General features: G+C 48.7%; 1 protein-coding gene across 1 annotated transcript in view; it reads left to right on the plus strand.

Annotated features, from left to right (window-relative positions):
* Nucleotides 1-14,871, plus strand: part of ARID1B (AT-rich interaction domain 1B) — a 353,857-nt gene extending 338,986 nt beyond the window's left edge. Inside the window, exons 15-21 of the mRNA XM_081093953.1 lie at nucleotides 653-791; nucleotides 1,042-1,214; nucleotides 3,871-4,021; nucleotides 5,505-5,601; nucleotides 6,830-7,613; nucleotides 9,422-9,552; nucleotides 11,765-14,871. Of these exons, the coding sequence (XP_080950079.1) occupies nucleotides 653-791; nucleotides 1,042-1,214; nucleotides 3,871-4,021; nucleotides 5,505-5,601; nucleotides 6,830-7,613; nucleotides 9,422-9,552; nucleotides 11,765-13,498 (3,209 nt within the window). The 3' untranslated portion in view covers nucleotides 13,499-14,871. The remainder of the gene's footprint in view (nucleotides 1-652; nucleotides 792-1,041; nucleotides 1,215-3,870; nucleotides 4,022-5,504; nucleotides 5,602-6,829; nucleotides 7,614-9,421; nucleotides 9,553-11,764) is intronic.
* Nucleotides 14,872-17,330: the final 2,459 nt, after the last annotated feature.

Here is a 17,330-nt window from a genome sequence, read left to right on the forward strand (position 1 = left end):
TTAGAAGGCATCGAAATACAAAAAAGGCCCGTTGTTATTTTGTGTCATTGCTTTTCAACTTAAACTTTCTTAAGTTAAAAAGTAAGACCAGAACTAATTTTTCTAATTTTTTTAAAACAGCACAATAGTCCATCAAATTGATATGTCAAAAATTTCATCCCATTATTCCTTATTCTCAGACATTTAAAGTATCTACATTATAAACAACACTGAAATAAACATTTTTCTGCCTAGAACTTCCTTTACGTTGTTATTTTCTTGGTATTATTACCCAGGAAAGTCATTACCTGGTCAAAAGTATAACTGTTTTATGGGTCACAAGTAAAGTATGTTTCCAGAGTTAAACTTTTCACTACAAATAATGTGTAAGGAAAAAAAAAATGTAATGGTGTATGGTCAAGGATATTAACTAAATTTACTATGGTGATCATTTTGCAATAGTTACAAATGTCAAAATTATTACATTATACTCCTAAATATATTAAAATATGTCCATTATACCTCTATAAAAAATAGAAGAGTGACTAATTTTACTCAGGCCTGACCAGCAATGGGTATTGTTGTCTTTTTTTTTTTTAATAACTAGCAAGGATGATCTTTCTTCGATAACCTTGTTTTTTCCCCATTTTCTCTTGGCACCTACCACTGTCAGCTAATTCAGGATCCTTGCAAGGTCCACAGACCCCCCAGTCAACTGGCAGTAATTCGATGGCAGAAGTTCCAGGTGACCTGAAGCCACCTACTCCGGCCTCCACCCCTCATGGACAGATGACCCCAATGCAAGGTGGAAGGTATGTTAAAGAACTGTGAGCATGCGGAATCAGACTTGCCTATCTTCATTTTCTGCAGCAAACCTCACAGAGGACACAGATGGTGTTCCCTAGTGCATTGTTACATGTTGACTGCTACTAGTTTTAGTGGTAATTTATTTGGATGGTTTTCACATTTACTGATTTCAAGAGTAGCTTGTTTTCTGAATACGTGTTTGGAGGTCACGCTTCCTGCTCTGACATGAAGCTTTCATTCCTCCCGTCCGCTCAGAAGCAGTACAGTCAGTGTGCACGACCCATTCTCAGACGCGGGCGACTCATCGTTCCCAAAACGGAACTCCATGACTCCGAGCACCCCGTACCAGCAGGGCATGAGCATGCCTGACGTGATGGGCAGGGTGCCCTATGAGCCCAACAAGGACCCCTTTGGCGGAATGAGAAAAGGTAGGTGCAGAGGCGCCTCTGCATGGCGTGGTCGCAGAGTCTCCTCTCTGCCGTCCCACCACCATTCCCTCGTGCATTCGACAGCGTTCAGCCCCAGCTCCTGGTTACTGTGTTTCTGGCCTTGGAGAAAGTACTTGGCATCTCTGTGCTTCGTTTCCTCACCTAGAAATTGGTATTACTAAGACCTGCATACAGGGTGCCATGAGTACTATGGGAGTAATGCACATACAGGCCACAGAAGAAGGACTGGCACAGGAAGCAAGCGTGCTCTGAATGCCACCAGGCGTGGGCACGGTGGTGGGCACGGGGCTGGGTGCTAGGGGGATGGTGCAGACCAGCACCAGCTCCTCATGGAAAAGCACGTTAAACCACAAACTGTATTTTATTCGGTGTAACTTTCAGATTTATCTGTTACATAAAGCAAGACAATCTATACTTTTTCCTTTCAAGCTTCAGAGCTGCCTAATCCAAGTAAAGATTTTGCAGAACTTGCAATAAATCCATAAACTCGGATATTCAAAGACTTTGTGAACGTTGGAGGTAGCTATTTTTCTTAGTGGTGTGCGATGTTAGAAAGAACATTTTGTTAGTGCTATTGGTGGTGGTTTCACATTTTAGACTGAAAATTTAGACCATAAGAACATGGAAAAATAATTAGTAGTATTTGGAATCTGGCTTCAAAAGTTATTATGAACTTCCTACCGACATGCTGTTAGACCGCGAGATCGCACTTCTTTTGTTTCCTTGTGCCCACCTTTCCTTTATTGTGGAGGGTGGGGAGCCAGCAGACTGCCTCGCCAGGCCTGGGGCAGCCAGAAAACCTGTTTTCATCGATTGTGGAAGCGATACCGCTGCTCGGGAGGAAGCGTGCTTCAGCTCACGTGCTCCGCTGGTGGATTTAGTACCAAATTGAAGCAGATAAACAGAAAAGCCCCGGGAGACAGGCTTTCTCGCAGCCCTACCCTTGCCACAGTAACGTTTTGCATTCCTCCATATTCTGTCAGCGGACTTGGTGGCACTCTGATTTTTTTATTTCACTGCCGACATAAACCCAGCTCTTTGTCCTTGTTGCTTCTGTGGGGAGGCCCAAAGTCCAGCCTAGTGGGCAAGTGCTGGCTACAGCTGTGCCCGTTTAATGCTCAACATGGAGATGGGGGCGTGCGTGGTGCTCACTCTCATGCCAAAGATGATGATTATCAGTCGTTTTAGTATTTGCCCGTCAGATTGAGAGGCGGGAAAGGCCTCGTTACTGTTTTAACGTGGATTTCTTTAATGATTGGCGAGGCCACACATCTTTTTATATATATTTATCAGCCATTTATTTTTCTTGTTCTGTGAATATCCATTTATGTGTTTTCCCATTTTTTCATTTGATTTTTTTCTTATTGGTTTTTAAGAACTCTTTCTATATAGGGAAATTAAGTTACTTAACTTTAGTCATCCCCCTTAATTTCTGTCCGTCTCTGTTTTTAAATCTATAAAATGGAAAATAACATCAAAACTGGTTCAACTAAGGGTTGATGGAGATCAAATAAGATAAAGAATGCGAAAGCCATTTCAAAGAATACCGGCCACCAGTTTTTGGCTTCCTTGTCTGCACCTCTGTGCCAGCCTAACAACTCTATCAGCTCACAACACTTTAATCAGCTTTTCGCCTCATGTAAGACAGAAGTAACCCTCATAGCATGAAGAAGGTGGTAGTACTGCGTATCAGTTACGATTTGCATTAAAATGTGTAATTTGCCGACAGGCTGGTTTCTGGACTTGACCCAATTTCCTTCAGGCGCTGAATGATGCTCATTTGTACATTTGACCTAATTGTCGCTCTCCCCCGATAGAAATAGTGCATCTCATCCATTCTGGAGCTATTAACTCCCTAGTGACTTCCTTTATCCTGCTTTTGGAGTGGGTTGGTGGGTGGGTGTCTGTGTCGAGGTTTTCACTTTCCCCATCAGGGACGGGCACTAGCTCTGCAAGTTATCTCATCTCTCTCTCTCCAGACCCATTTTATAGACAAGGAAGTCAACTCAGAAGTGTGCCAACTTGCCCATTTTCAATGTTACCACACACTTGGCAGCTGAAAGCAGCATAAACTGATGTCGGTTCCTGCGTGCTCAGCCCCTCTCGCTCACGCAGGCATCGGTGTTAGGCAGGCGAGGTCTCCTCTGCGGCTCGGCTCCTCTGGCTCGTGCAGGTGTCTGGCGGCACTCGGTCCCTTGCAGCTGGGGAATGAGGGGTCCTGTTGGCCGTCGCCTGAGGGTCTGGGCAGCTCCCAGAGGCTGCCGCCCGTTCTTATCCATGACCCGCTCCCCCGCAAGGCGGGTGCTTCTTGCACCTCTGACTCATCTGTCTCCGGCCTTTAGAGGCGATTTAAAGGGCCCACCTGACAGTCTCTCCTCCGGTTACCCCCCTGTATTCAGGGGTCCTGCCCACACTCGGAGGGCCGTGCGGGGCGTGTACATGGGGTGGGGATCTGGGGTCCATCTTAGGGTTCTGCCCACAGGGCCCACCTTGACTGTAGACCTTACGCTCTTTCATTCATGTTGTTGGTCATATAAGGATAAGATATATCTGCCGTATTAACAATAACAAATGGCTGGACAGGGCCTTGGGCTTTGGGAATGCTGACTGTCGTCTGTTCTTCACCACGTCCCAGTGCCTGGAGGCAGCGAGCCCTTCATGTCGCAGGGCCCGATGCCCACGAGCAGCATGCAGGACATGTACAACCAGAGTCCCTCCGGGGCCATGTCTGGCCTGGGCATGGGGCAGCGGCAGCAGTTCCCCTACGGAGCCACCTACGACCGGAGGTGAGTGTCTCTCAGGCAAAGATGAAGCCGTTCACCGGAAACGGTGCTCCCAGCACACACTCCTGAGCCCTGGCAGCGATGGTCACAGTGTCCGTGTTCCTGCGGGTCCAGGCACAGCTCGGGTGTGTGTGTGTGTGTGTGTGTGTGTGTGTGTGTGTGTTGGCTGATGATCAGAAGGGAAACAGTTGTCCTGGGACATATATTCCTTTTGTTGTTGTTAATCCTCACCAGAGGATATTTTTCCCATTGATTTTTAGAGAAAGTGGAAGGGAGGGAAGGAAAGAGGAAGAAAGAGAGGAGAGAGAAACATTGATTATATTAATCATTTGCTTCCTGCATATGCCCCAACTGGGGCCAGGAATCGAACCCAGGACCCCTTGGTGCACAGGCCAAGGCTCTAACCATTGAGTAACACTGGTCAGGGCATGGGACATATATTCTTAAAGGAACCAAAGCAAATATAGGAAGAAAGCTGTGTAGCCTAGGTGTAGAACTCATTTTGGTTCTACCGCATTAGAGAGAGGGGCTTACTTCATTGCTGAGTTTTCTATAAAGTTACTTGCTCAGCGTAAATTTTATCTATGTCAATTATATTTTTTTCTCCTAACTATAAGCTTCCTTCTAGATATCAATGTTGTTAGCAAAAATTCCCATGTCTGTTTTACATGTGATAGTCTGAAAGTTCATTCATTTTCTGTCTTATTCACTGACCAGTTCAGGAATATATTCAGTTTAATTATTCTATTTCTTATAAGATCAGTATACTAACTAAACCAGTTAATTTTTTTAAATATCATATTTATTGGGGGTTTTTAAACATTCTATTTATGGTATTTATAATTTCTCAGTATATTAGCTGAAAAAATAAATGTATTGCTCATTCCCATTTTAAGATTTAATAGTAATACATTTAAATAATTCCTGTTATTCTTTTCTATAGCCTTTTATGATTGTAGGACTTTGAAATTTTGAGCACTAACATCCATACAGTTATTAGCTAACTCAGTATCATTTGCATTAATTTTGATGTATATCTTTAAAAATGAACATTTCTTATTCAAAACGAGAAAGGGAGAAGTAGAACTAGTTTCCATTATTGTATGTCCATGTCCGGGTCCTCTGCTTGGACTCTTCGACTCTGTGCTGTTTCTTCCTTTCGTGAATACCTACAGCACAACCCTGTATGGCACTCCCAGGGCGTCAGTGGGTGGGCGGGGCCTCGACTCAAAGGCAGAGGGTGCTGCCCCGCCAGCCGGGACTCCTCACACCTACTGCCCAGGAGATTTGCAGCGGTCCCAGAATGGGTGTTCCCATCCTTTTGCTAAGAGTTCATCTGCAGCTGCTCGGACTGCCTCTGCTGGAAGGTGTGCAAGTGAGGGGAAGAAAAGCTGTTGAGTATAGAGTTTCAGGAAATAGACTGTTCCTTTCTCCCGTGGCCTGAGGTCCTTTGTAAAGGAAGTTTTCTTTGAATGCATCATTCCAGGCATGAACCCTATGGGCAGCAGTACCCGGGCCAAGGCCCACCCTCAGGACAGCCGCCATATGGAGGACACCAGCCGGGCCTGTACCCGCAGCAGCCGGTGAGTGGTGAGTGGGCGTGCCCTGGTGCCTTCTGGTTCAGACGCAAACTCCTGGCACTGCGGAGAGTTCCAGCAAGTATAGTATAACCAAAATGATTAGCATTGGTTGAGCAATCACAATGTTACTTGTTTGTGGGAGAACATCGTCTCAGATTTGGAAGCCAGCAAACTAAAAACAGCTCTTGGTGTAGGGTATCCCAAACAAGTATAATGTGTTACAAGAAGTTAAGGACATGCGCCCGTGTAAACAGTAACAAGCCCAGCTTAAGTATGTTTTAAATATCTGTGTGTACTGTCCAATCCAACGCCATTTTAGGCCAGAAATATGTGGATATATTTTAAAGAGGACGTAGGAAAAAACAACTAAAAATTACCTACTAAGTGAAAGTGGTTGGCTTCTAAAGAGCAGCTATTAACTGACTGCATTTGACGGTTGGATAGGTTGTGCTGGTCCAAGCAGCCCTGCAGCCCAGAGGCTGGCTGTGCGGGACCAGCTCGCCGACACTGCGGGTGCAGAGGACGGCCGTCGGGCTAGGCTTTCACACAGGAAGGCAACTTCCACACACTCCAAGGCCTAAGACCACGTATCAAGTAGAGGGGGTCAAACATGTATTTAATTTTACCGGCGCGTGCACCTACAGTGGGCTGTGTTATTAAACCAGCTGATCCTAACAGTTTTCAAATGAGGTGAAAGTTCAGTTCCCATGTCAGCATCTCACTCACTCCACCGGGAGACACCCCCCGACCAGGAGCTGAGGAACCGGCTGTGCCCAGCCTGTCCTCAGGCTAGGCAGTCTGACCTGGACAAGCTGGAAGTTGGGGTGCGGGCCATGGAGTGTGGGTGTCAGGGTAGCACAGGCCCAGTCTGAGGAGCCAGATCCTTTGGGGGGGCTGTTCTGGAGTTAGGCCTAAGGAATTGTTGAACCCAGAATGCTCTCAGGGTGGCCCTCGGAATATCCTTCTACCTGCTGGGTCCCCTCAGTGTCACTCCAGGCCCCTGATCCCACAGACAACACCAAGCAATGAAATAAACAGGAGGTCTGTGGGTGCTGGCATGGGGGTGGGGGTGCAACACTGAAATGAGGCGTCAAGTGTTAGTCCTTAGTTACGCCAGCTTCCCATGTCCCCTTCGGAGTGAACACCGCCAGGTGATAACTTTTGCATAAGGCAAGTGTGTGGTTATCCCTGGAAAAGCAGTGAGTGCGATCTGCCTTTGTGTGAATTTCAGAACTACAAGCGCCACATGGACGGCATGTACGGGCCTCCCGCCAAGCGCCACGAGGGGGACATGTACAACGTGCAGTTCGGCAGCCAGCAGCCCGAGATGTACAACCAGTACGGCAGCTCCTACTCCGGGCCCGAGCGCCGGCCCCTGCAGGGCCAGTACGCCTACCCCTATGGCAGAGAGAGGGTGCAGGGCCCGGGGCAGATGCCCCCACACGGCCTCCCCCCGCAGATGATGGGCGGCCCTCTGCAGCCGGCCTCCGGGGAAGGGCCGCAGCAGAGCCTGTGGGCGGCTCGGAATGATATGCCTTACCCCTACCAGGGCAGGCAGGGCCCTGGCGGCCCCGCCCAGGCCCCCCCCTACCCAGGCATGAGCCGCACGGATGACATGATGGTCCCTGATCAGAGGATAAACCACGAGAGCCAGTGGCCTTCGCACGTCGGCCAGCGTCAGCCTTACATGTCCTCGTCGGCCTCCATGCAGCCCATCACGCGCCCGCCTCAGGCGTCCTACCAGACGCCGCCGTCACTGCCAAACCACATCTCCCGAGCGCCCAGCCCCGCCTCCTTTCCGCGCGCCCTGGAGAGCCGCATGTCCCCCAGCAAGTCCCCCTTCCTGCCCTCCATGAAGATGCAGAAGGTCATGCCCACCGTCCCCGCGCCCCAGGTCACGGGGCCGCCCCCCCAGCCGCCCCCGATCAGAAGGGAGATCACCTTCCCTCCTGGCTCCGTGGAGGCGTCCCAGCCGGTCTTGAAACAGAGGCGGAAGATTACCTCGAAGGACATCGGTAAGCACCCAGCTCTACTCCCCAGGGAAGCCCGGTGTGGCCAGAATTTACATTTTAGTTCAGACATTCTTGCTGTTGATCTCAAAGGAGTGAACCGCCCATGAGTACAGGCTGCCATGTTCCTGAGAGGAGCAGTCGTGGTAATAACTCACTAATCTGCAGTGAGCAGCAGCACCAGGGGAAAGCCTGGTCACGGTGTTTTCCGTGGGAGTGGTGTTGGGAGAGGGGGCTGGGGGGGGGGGCCCTCCGGGGAGCCAGGGGGTCCCCAGTGGCTGTGGACTAGCTTCTGGCCGAAAGATCTGACCTAAAGCAAGCACTTTCTTTCTGCACCACGTGCTTAGAACAGCTGTGGGGCTCGAAGGCAGAGGTGGGCAGTGGGTTTCCCTGGGAGAGGAGAAGCCTGAACGTGATATGTGGACAGATAGGGATTGCGACCTGCGGTCCGTGTAACGGGAGGGCACTGGTCCACCCGGCCAGGGGGCTGCTTCAGTTACCACTGATGGGCTCGTCGGCCCTGCTGGGGGCCTTCTGAACATGAAGGAGACATCCCATTCTGGGAGTACACACAGTTTCTCGGCATTAGTTTTTAAGCACTTTCAGTACAGCAAAGGGAATTAAAGATCTTGATTATACTAAAAGATTCTTTTCAAAAATCTCAAAATCACTTGACATGAAATCATATTCAGTGATTAGAAAAATGTTAAAGATGTTTCCACTCATTGGACTGTAAGGACCTGTAGAGAAAGGGGTGCAGGAGAGTAGCAAGAGATAGAGATACAGACTCAGAGCACCATTTTCATATGGAAATAGATGTAAAAATATGCACACGTATTTGTGTTTATGTGTGTGTACACGTTTAAATAAATATTTAAATTTATACAAAGTTTCTTAGTACATGTTATACCAGTATTTGTCTGTAGTCTAGAGAAATTTACGTTCCTCATTTTAAAAAGGAAGCTTGCTTTTTCTATGATAAAAGTAATATGTGCCTATCTTAGAAAAATTGAAAAGTAGACGAAATTAAAATAAAGGTGGAAACCCACAGTCCCCTCCCGACGTGAGGCTGTGGCTGTGGTGAGTTCTGGCTGGGCAGGTCCACTCACTCCATGTGCCCTCCCAGGTCCCTGAGATGGCCCCCCCCTGAAACTGGCAGGTGATGGCCTCTGTTCCTAGCCCAGCTATGGCAAAGCCTGCACGCGTTTTATCACATGGCTCTGTCTTCCTCAGTGACAGGAATGGACAGGACTAAAGTGCAGCTCTCTGTCCCATCCCCCGGCTCAGGCTCAGCTCCTGGAAAATCCGGACCATCAGAGCGCTGGGGTTGTCCCCAGCGTGCCCTGAGGGCCAGAGCTGAGAAACAGGTCGGCATGGGAAAGCCAGGACTTGCGGTTGGGACTGAAGTTTGGCTTATACTCTGCATGCTCGCCAGCCTTCCAGAGACCCCATGCTGAGGCATTTGTGAATGGAGCAGGCAACAAGGACAGTAGCGTTGTTTGGTTTGACTCGGTTATTGAAACGGACGCATCTGTTAGCGGGTAAAGGGAGAAAGCGGGGCAGTGCTGAACCACAGCCTCCTGGAGAAGCATGTGGGCTCCTGTTCAACCAGCAAAGCAAAGGCCTTCAAGACCAAAGCGTCTTAGTACAGCCATCACCTCGCTTCAAATCTGGAAGTGATCGTGACGATCCCTCAGGACAGTTCGTTAAAGCCGGTCCTTACCACCATCCCTTGTCTCTGATTCTTGGTGATTTTCTGTTCTCTCGTGCACGGCGCCACGATTCCTCACACCCTGTTCTTCCCCCGCTTTTAGTTACCCCGGAGGCCTGGCGGGTGATGATGTCCCTGAAGTCCGGTCTCTTGGCTGAAAGCACTTGGGCTTTGGACACTGTAAACATCCTCCTGTATGATGACAGCACTGTCGCCACGTTCAATCTCTCCCAGGTGAGCCAGCGCCGGTGGAGCCGAGGACCGAAGCAGCACGAGAACCAAGGGGTGCTTAATGCTTCACTACTCTGGCGCTCGGCGTCTGGCCCTCTTTATCACCAACATCGGTCGATGTGTGGTTGCCCGAGAATTCAGTGCAGAATGACAGTTCACTTCAGTCTTTATATAAATTTACACATACCTATGTCTCATAAGAACACCATGACCGTGTACGTGCGTGCATGCCTGTGTGCGTGTGTGTATGGAATGGATGATAGTAAAACTAATTTGCTGTTTAGAATGAATATTAGCAGCCCAGGGTGAATTAACTCAGATGCCACATAAAGTTATGTCCGTAGTCGGTGATGGAAATTGAGTGGGTTGCAATGGAGTGTTATTCTTTCCAATGGGACCTCACCCTTCTCTTAACTAAAAAGTTTTTCAAAAAGGAAAATTAAAGAGAAATTTTATATTTAGAAGATACATAGTATAGTGTTGACACTTGAATAGCGCAGGGGTTACAGGTACCCCCACACAATCAAAAAGCTGCATGTAACTTTGACTCCCCAGATACATACGTTGTTCCTTAGTTTCCATGGGGAGCTGGATTCCAGGACACCGAACCCCCATGAATATCGAAGTCCGCGGATGCCCAAGTCCCTATATCAACAGTGTAGATCAACGCATACAGCCAGCCCTCCACGCCCACAGACTACACAAGTAGAGAAGACAGTTTCATGAGTCCCCATGTGCCCACCCAGCTGAAATAGTCCTGAACTCCTGGCCACGCGCCTCTTGGTGTGCTCCTGTCTCCGCCCCTCCAGGTTGCTGACGCCTTTAAAGCCAGGGCGAGAGCTGACAGCCCTCCTCTGCGCAGCGCTAGGTTTAGAGTAGATTCCAGCATAACAGCTCACAGAGCGAGGGAGCTGAGGGTTAGGAGAAACGCCCAAGAGTCCCCTCGCTATGGACTTTTAAAGAAATCTTCAGAAACAAACATGAGGAAGGGGCATTTTCCCTACTGTGTGTGAACAACTGCTTTTGGTGAAAAGGCCCAAACACCTAATTCCTTGCTTCCATTGAAATAGGACCAGCGCCTCCCTCTCTTCTCATTTAAGTGTTCATTGTAGCCCTGAAAGGCAGTTTCTCAGGTGATAGGAAGTGTGTGAATAAGGTCATAAACATTACATGAAGTTCGTTTCAACTGAAAATAAGTATTAAAACACTGAGTCCTCTGCTGGAGTGACGCACTGTGTCCTGTGGGCGGTGAGCTGCTGTGGGACCGCCTTTCCCGCAGGTCCGCCACCGCGTCCCTGTCCTTGCCGGGGAGGAGGTCTGGCTCCGCGGAGGGGGGAGGCGAGCGGGGGACACCCACACCTGCCGGGAAACCCTGCCTGTGCCCTGAAGGCGGTGCTTTCTGGTTGCTCCCCGACTCCCCTCACGTGATGGTCACGCTCCGCTCGGAAGCTGGCAGCGCTAGGACAGTGGCTGCCTTCCGCACTTTCCACTGAAGAGCCCTTTCTCACTTCCTGGTGCTTTATCCCCAAGATGCCAGTGGCACTCTGCGGGAGGGGAGCTGAGCGGGTGCTAATTGGGGAGGATGTTGCTTTTCTTGGTACAGACATGTGCTTAAAAGAAACAAAACTGGTCCTCCTGGCTTTGTCTTCAGCTGGAGCCTCGAATAGCTGGAAGGTAAAACTGCCTTCAAGGAAACATTCTAATCCACTTATCGGGGACTCAATTGATTTGCTTTTAATTTTCTGTTATGGGCTACCACGTTGCTAAAAGTACCTCTTGCAAAGAGTAAATCAGCATGACCTGTGGCACCTGAGAAAAAATAACCATCCAGTTCAACAGTGAAAACCCAGGCAGGCAGAGTCTCGGATAAAATAATAGGAAAGAGGCTCACTTCCCTGCTCTTATGGTAATGAACGCATTGTGTTGGGGGGTGGGCGGGAGTAACCTCACTAAAATGAAATAAACAGGTAAGTTTTCATGTCGGTAGTGCAGGAAAGTAAGCAGGACATAAGAAACAGGGCAGATACCGGTTTAGTTAATAATAGAACTTCGGGAAGACAGTAGTGACGGGGAAGTAGTTTGGGCCTAGCCAGACACGCAGTGGGCCCTGGGAGAGTCCTCCCAGACGGCTGCTAGCTGTCAGGGCTTACCGGGGTCGCAGGCCTGGCCTATGCCCTGACACTAAGCCTGTTCTTGCTCTCTTTCTCCTCTGCAGTTGTCCGGATTTCTGGAACTTTTAGTCGAGTACTTTAGGAAATGCCTGATTGACATTTTTGGAATCCTTATGGAATATGAAGTGGGAGACCCCAGCCAAAAAGCACTTGACCACAACGCAGTGAAGAAAGATGAGGGCCAGGCCTGGGCCGACGAGTGTAAGCGAGAGGAGGACGCTGCGGAATGCATGGAGGACGAGGAGGACGAGGAGGAGGAGGCGGAGGAGGAAGACGGTGCAGAGGCCGAGGCCGAGGCCGAGGAGAAGGGCAGCGCGGCCCTGAGCCCCTCCGACGCCGCGGCCGAGCCAAAGGAGAAGCCCAGGCAAGCCAGCAAGTTCGACAAGCTGCCCATCAAGATCGTCAAAAAGAACAAGCTGTTCGTGGTCGACCGCTCCGACCGGCTGGGCCGCGTGCAGGAGTTCAGCAGCGGGCTCCTGCACTGGCAGCTGGGCGGCGGGGACACCACGGAGCACATCCAGACGCACTTCGAGAGCAAGATGGAGATCCCCCCGCGCAGGCGGCCGCCGCCCGCTCCGAGCGCCGCGGGCCCCAGGAGGGAGCTGGAGGGAAAGGGGGAGCTGGAGGAGCAGCCGGAGAAGAGCATCATCGCGACCATCGACGACGTCCTGTCCGCGCGGCCGGGGGCGCTGCCGGAGGACGCCAACCCCGGGGCCCAGCCGGACAGCGGCAAGTTCCCCTTCGGCATCCACCAGGCCCGGAGCCACCGCAACATCAAGCTGCTGGAGGACGAGCCGCGCAGCCGCGACGAGACGCCGCTCTGCACCGTGGCGCACTGGCAGGACTCCCTGGCCAAGCGCTGCATCTGCGTGTCCAACATCGTCCGCAGCCTGTCCTTCGTGCCTGGCAACGACGCCGAGATGTCCAAACACCCGGGCCTGGTGCTGATCCTGGGGAAGCTCATCCTCCTGCACCACGAGCACCCGGAGCGGAAGCGGGCGCCGCAGACCTACGAGAAGGAGGAGGACGAGGACAAGGGGGTGGCCTGCAGCAAAGACGAGTGGTGGTGGGACTGCCTCGAGGTCTTACGGGATAACACGCTGGTCACGTTGGCCAACATTTCCGGGCAGCTGGACTTGTCTGCGTACACGGAGAGCATCTGCTTGCCGATCCTGGACGGCTTGCTGCACTGGATGGTGTGCCCCTCCGCGGAGGCGCAAGACCCCTTCCCCACGGTGGGACCCAACTCCGTGCTGTCGCCGCAGAGACTCGTGCTGGAGGCCCTCTGCAAACTCAGCATCCAGGACAATAACGTGGACCTGATCCTGGCCACGCCCCCGTTCAGCCGGCAGGAGAAATTCTATGCGACGTTAGTTAGGTACGTGGGCGACCGCAAAAACCCGGTCTGTCGAGAAATGTCCATGGCGCTCTTATCGAACCTGGCCCAAGGGGACACGCTGGCCGCGAGGGCGATAGCTGTGCAGAAGGGAAGCATCGGGAACTTGATAAGCTTCCTGGAGGATGGGGTGACGATGGCCCAGTACCAGCAGAGCCAGCACAGCCTCATGCACATGCAGCCCCCGCCGCTGGAGCCGCCCAGCGTGGACATGATGTGCCGCGCGGCCAAGGCGCTGCTGGCCATGGCCCGCGTGGACGAGAACCGCTCCGAGTTCCTGCTGCACGAGGGCCGGCTGCTGGACATCTCCATCTCGGCCGTGCTGAACTCGCTGGTGGCGTCCGTCATCTGTGACGTTCTGTTTCAGATCGGGCAGTTATGACCCCGGTGAGGACGCCGCGCGTGTGAGTGACGACTGAGGCTCCCGCCCCCCGGCTGTTTTCTGTTCTGTTTCTCCAGCGTAGGAAGAAGGAAAAGAAAACGTGTGCTCCTCTGCCCCGTTCATATTTACCGATTGGGAATTAAAGAGAATTAATTCGAACAGTTATGAAATTAATATTTGCTGTCTGTGTGTATAAGTACATCTGTTGGGTTTTTTTAATTTTTTTTTTAACCAAAGTTGCTGTCCAGTGTATTCAGAGGTCACTTTTTGTTTTTCACAGATTTTCTTTTTGATGTTCTTTCTTTTCCATGTTGTATTGCATTTTTTGGGAAGCAAATTGACTTTAAAGAAAAAAGTTGTGGCAAAAGATGCTAAGATGGGAAAATTTCACCACACTGAGGCAAAAAGGTGAAAACCCATCCCTATCCCAGGCGTGTCACCCTTCAGATAATGAAATAAAGATGTCCCATCGCCCAAAGCTCTGTGCAATAGAAACTGCTAGAAGGGTAGGTCTCGGGGCTCAAGGAGGTGTGTCAGTCAGTAGTCAGACTAGCAAACGATGCTGGTTTCTCCACAGGAAAATGGTTACCGTAGGCTAGGAGCAATACGAATGGGTTTTTTTAAGTTAAAGTTGAAAATACGTACCTGACGACGATCAACGGAAATTGCTTCCTCACCACTACGTCATGTCTGCTGTCTGTCTTTGACCTTCCACATGACAGTTCTTCACAATTCCTTTAATCATTTTTTAAATATTTTTTTTACTGCCTATGGGCTGTGATGTATATAGAAGTTGTACATTAAACATACCCTCATTTTTTTTCTTTTTTTTCTTTTTTTTTTTTTTTTTTAGTACAAAGTTTTTAGTTTCTTTTTCATGATGTGGTAACTACAAAGTGATGGTAGATTTTAAATAATTTTTATTTTTATTTTATATATTTTTTCATTAGGGCCATATCTCCAAAAAAAAGAGAAAAAATACAAAAACAAAAACAAAAAAAAAGAGGGTAATGTACAAGTTTCTGTATGTATAAAGTCATGCTCTATTTCGGGAGCGCAGCTGATCACCATTTGCTTCATGAATCAAGGTGTGGAAATGGTTGCGTACGGATTGATTTAGAAAATGGTCACCAGTACAGACACAAAAGAGAAAAATACAACTAAAAGGAAGAAATACAACTTCAAAGATTTTTCAGTGACGAGAATCCACATTTGTATTTCAAGATAATGTAGTTTAAAAAAAAAAGAAAAAAATCTTGATGTAAATTCCTCCTTTTCCTCTGGCTTAATGAATATCATTTATTCAGTATAAAATCTTTATATGTTCCACATGTTAAGAATAAATGTACATTAAATCTTGTTAAGCACTGTGATGGGTGTTCTTGAATACTGTTCTAGTTTCCTTGAAGTGGTATCCTAGTAACCCAGTCATTTCTAAGATATAGGGGAATACAGCCGTGTACTAACCAACTCCTCGTCACCAAACCGTGAGGTCGGAAGGGACCCTGAGGGGTTACCGACTAGAGTGGGGAGCAACAGTTTGACTTTCTCAAATTATTTAGCTGATTAGCCTTTGTTTGAAGCAATCAACTCTAACGCCATGGAGGGCTGAGACTTTTCAGTGTCCATGGGAGGTGGCTGCTGGCCCGTGAGGCGAGGCCTCGAGAGCTCTCCGGCCTGAGTGAAACTGCCTTTGACTAACCCGTCTTAATTTTAACCAGAGTTCAATCTAGTCCGTGTTTTTTTCTGTGTGCCTCGGAGTTATTTTGCATTTAGTTTACTCCACCGTGTATAATATTTATATTGTGCAATGTTAAAAAGAATATGTTCTATTGTATGTGGTGTACATAGTGCAAAGTGATTATTTCTATTTCAGGGCATATTAATATTCTCATATTCCTTCCTACCTGGTGCACAGTAGCTTTTTAATACCAGTCGTTTCTAATTTAAACGTTTCCTTCCTGGGTCATTGACTGTTACTGTGTCGCAATCACCCTCTGAAGCTGCTGCAGGATGAAGCTGTCAGTGGGCACCCTCTTAAGTCTACCTCTGCACACACCCTCCCGGCACCGCATACCAAACTCCGAGTCCTCCGCCAGGCCTGTGGTCCGGGCGCCCGTTACCATGGTCACCCTGGGAAGAGTTAGGCAAGAGCTCACAGTTCCAATCCGAGCGAGCCGTGACTCTCGAGTGTCACAAGAAAAATTTTCCTGCAAGCAGCCTCATCCATCAGCGCCCACATCACTTAGTCTTCTTACATAGCAATCAGCCAAATGTGTGGTGAATTAAAAGCCCATTTATAATCTACTTGAAATACATCTGCTTGCTAAGAACAGATTTTAGAGCTCCAAGCTTCAAATACAGAGATGGGTAAGAGGGGATTCAATACTATTAGAACTTCTCTCTTGTAGAGTATGAATAAAAGGTGTATACAAACCTCGAAGTCTAGTATCCCAATCATTTGTCCATCAAAAGAGTAAAATCATTACAGAAGACTGTTGTTGTCATGGTTGAGTTGTACTCAGTACCTCGAGTCCGACCATGGAGCGACACGTGTCTGCGCACTGACATGACCGTGGCCTCTAGAGTAATCCAGGAAGACTAGCATCCTTCCTACATTCTCGCCCCAGGTTCAAGACGACCAGCCCGTGGAGGACTCAGCCCGCCTGAGGTCATCTTGCCTACAAACTGAGTTACTCTTTGTCCTAAAAATTAGTTGTTGTTCTTTTCCTATGAGGCTTTTCAGAAATTCACAGGATGCCCATACTTTAAATGTGTACAAAAAAAAAAAAAAGATAAAAATAAAGGTGCAAAGAAAGTTTAGTATTTTGGAATGGTGCCATAAAGTTGAGTCTGTTGGTATTGGAGTGAGTTTTTTTTAATGTCACATAAAAGCTATTATTGGGTGGCATGTTCTCAAAAACCAACTCAAATGTTTTGTTTGAAGTTGAGAATGACACAGAGTCAGTTTTTATTGGTGAATGTGGCCTATTCAAAAACTAGGTAAGCTGTTTTTTAGAAGTTAGAACAGAATGACTTCTTTAAAGGGGGGGATGAGCAGCTTGAAGATACAATGTAAGCTACTAACTGCTTTTTTTTTCTGCTTCTTTTATGAAAAGAAGGTGGCCTTTGCCCTGAAATCCATCCATTTAAAACCAGTTGGAAATCTTCCATATCCTATCAAACCCAGGTACCAGTTCCCGTATGTTCACCTTAAAGCAATGGTTCTCAACCTGTGGGTAGCGACCCCTTGGGCGGTCGAACTACCCTTTCACAGGGGTCGCCTAAGACCATCCTGCATATCAGATACTTACATGACGATTCATAACAGTAGCAACATTACAGTTATGAAGTAGCAACAAAAATAATTTTATGGTTGGGTCACAACATGAGGAACTGTATTTAAAGGGCCAGAAGGTTGAGAACCGCTGCCTTAAAGGAAGCAGAGGAAGGATTATAAGTGAGCCGGACAGCTCATTTCTTCTCGCTGACGTTTCTAAGCTGTGTCGGGAGCTGAGGCCCAGCTGCCTGACGGTCCCTGCCCCCCTCCCCACCCCCAGGAACGTCACAGACGAACGTGTAAAATCGCCAACAGACCCGTGTGGTCTGCAGCCCACTGGCATGTGCCAGCGCTAATGCAGCAGAGATGTATTGAGCACATTCTATGTGCCAAGTTGTGTTCTAAGCACTGAGGCATCGTTAATGAACAAAGACCCCGTTTTAATTACGTTCTCTTTCCTGTCAATTACAGAAATAAATGAATCTTCTGGATAGAGTGTTGGTGCGCTGAGAACACCTAGTATAATTAATTCGTTGACTAAGAAAGAAGGTG

The sequence above is a fragment of the Myotis nattereri genome (assembly GCF_964212035.1).
Source record: "Myotis nattereri genome assembly, chromosome: 6".
NCBI lineage: Eukaryota > Metazoa > Chordata > Mammalia > Chiroptera > Vespertilionidae > Myotis > Myotis nattereri.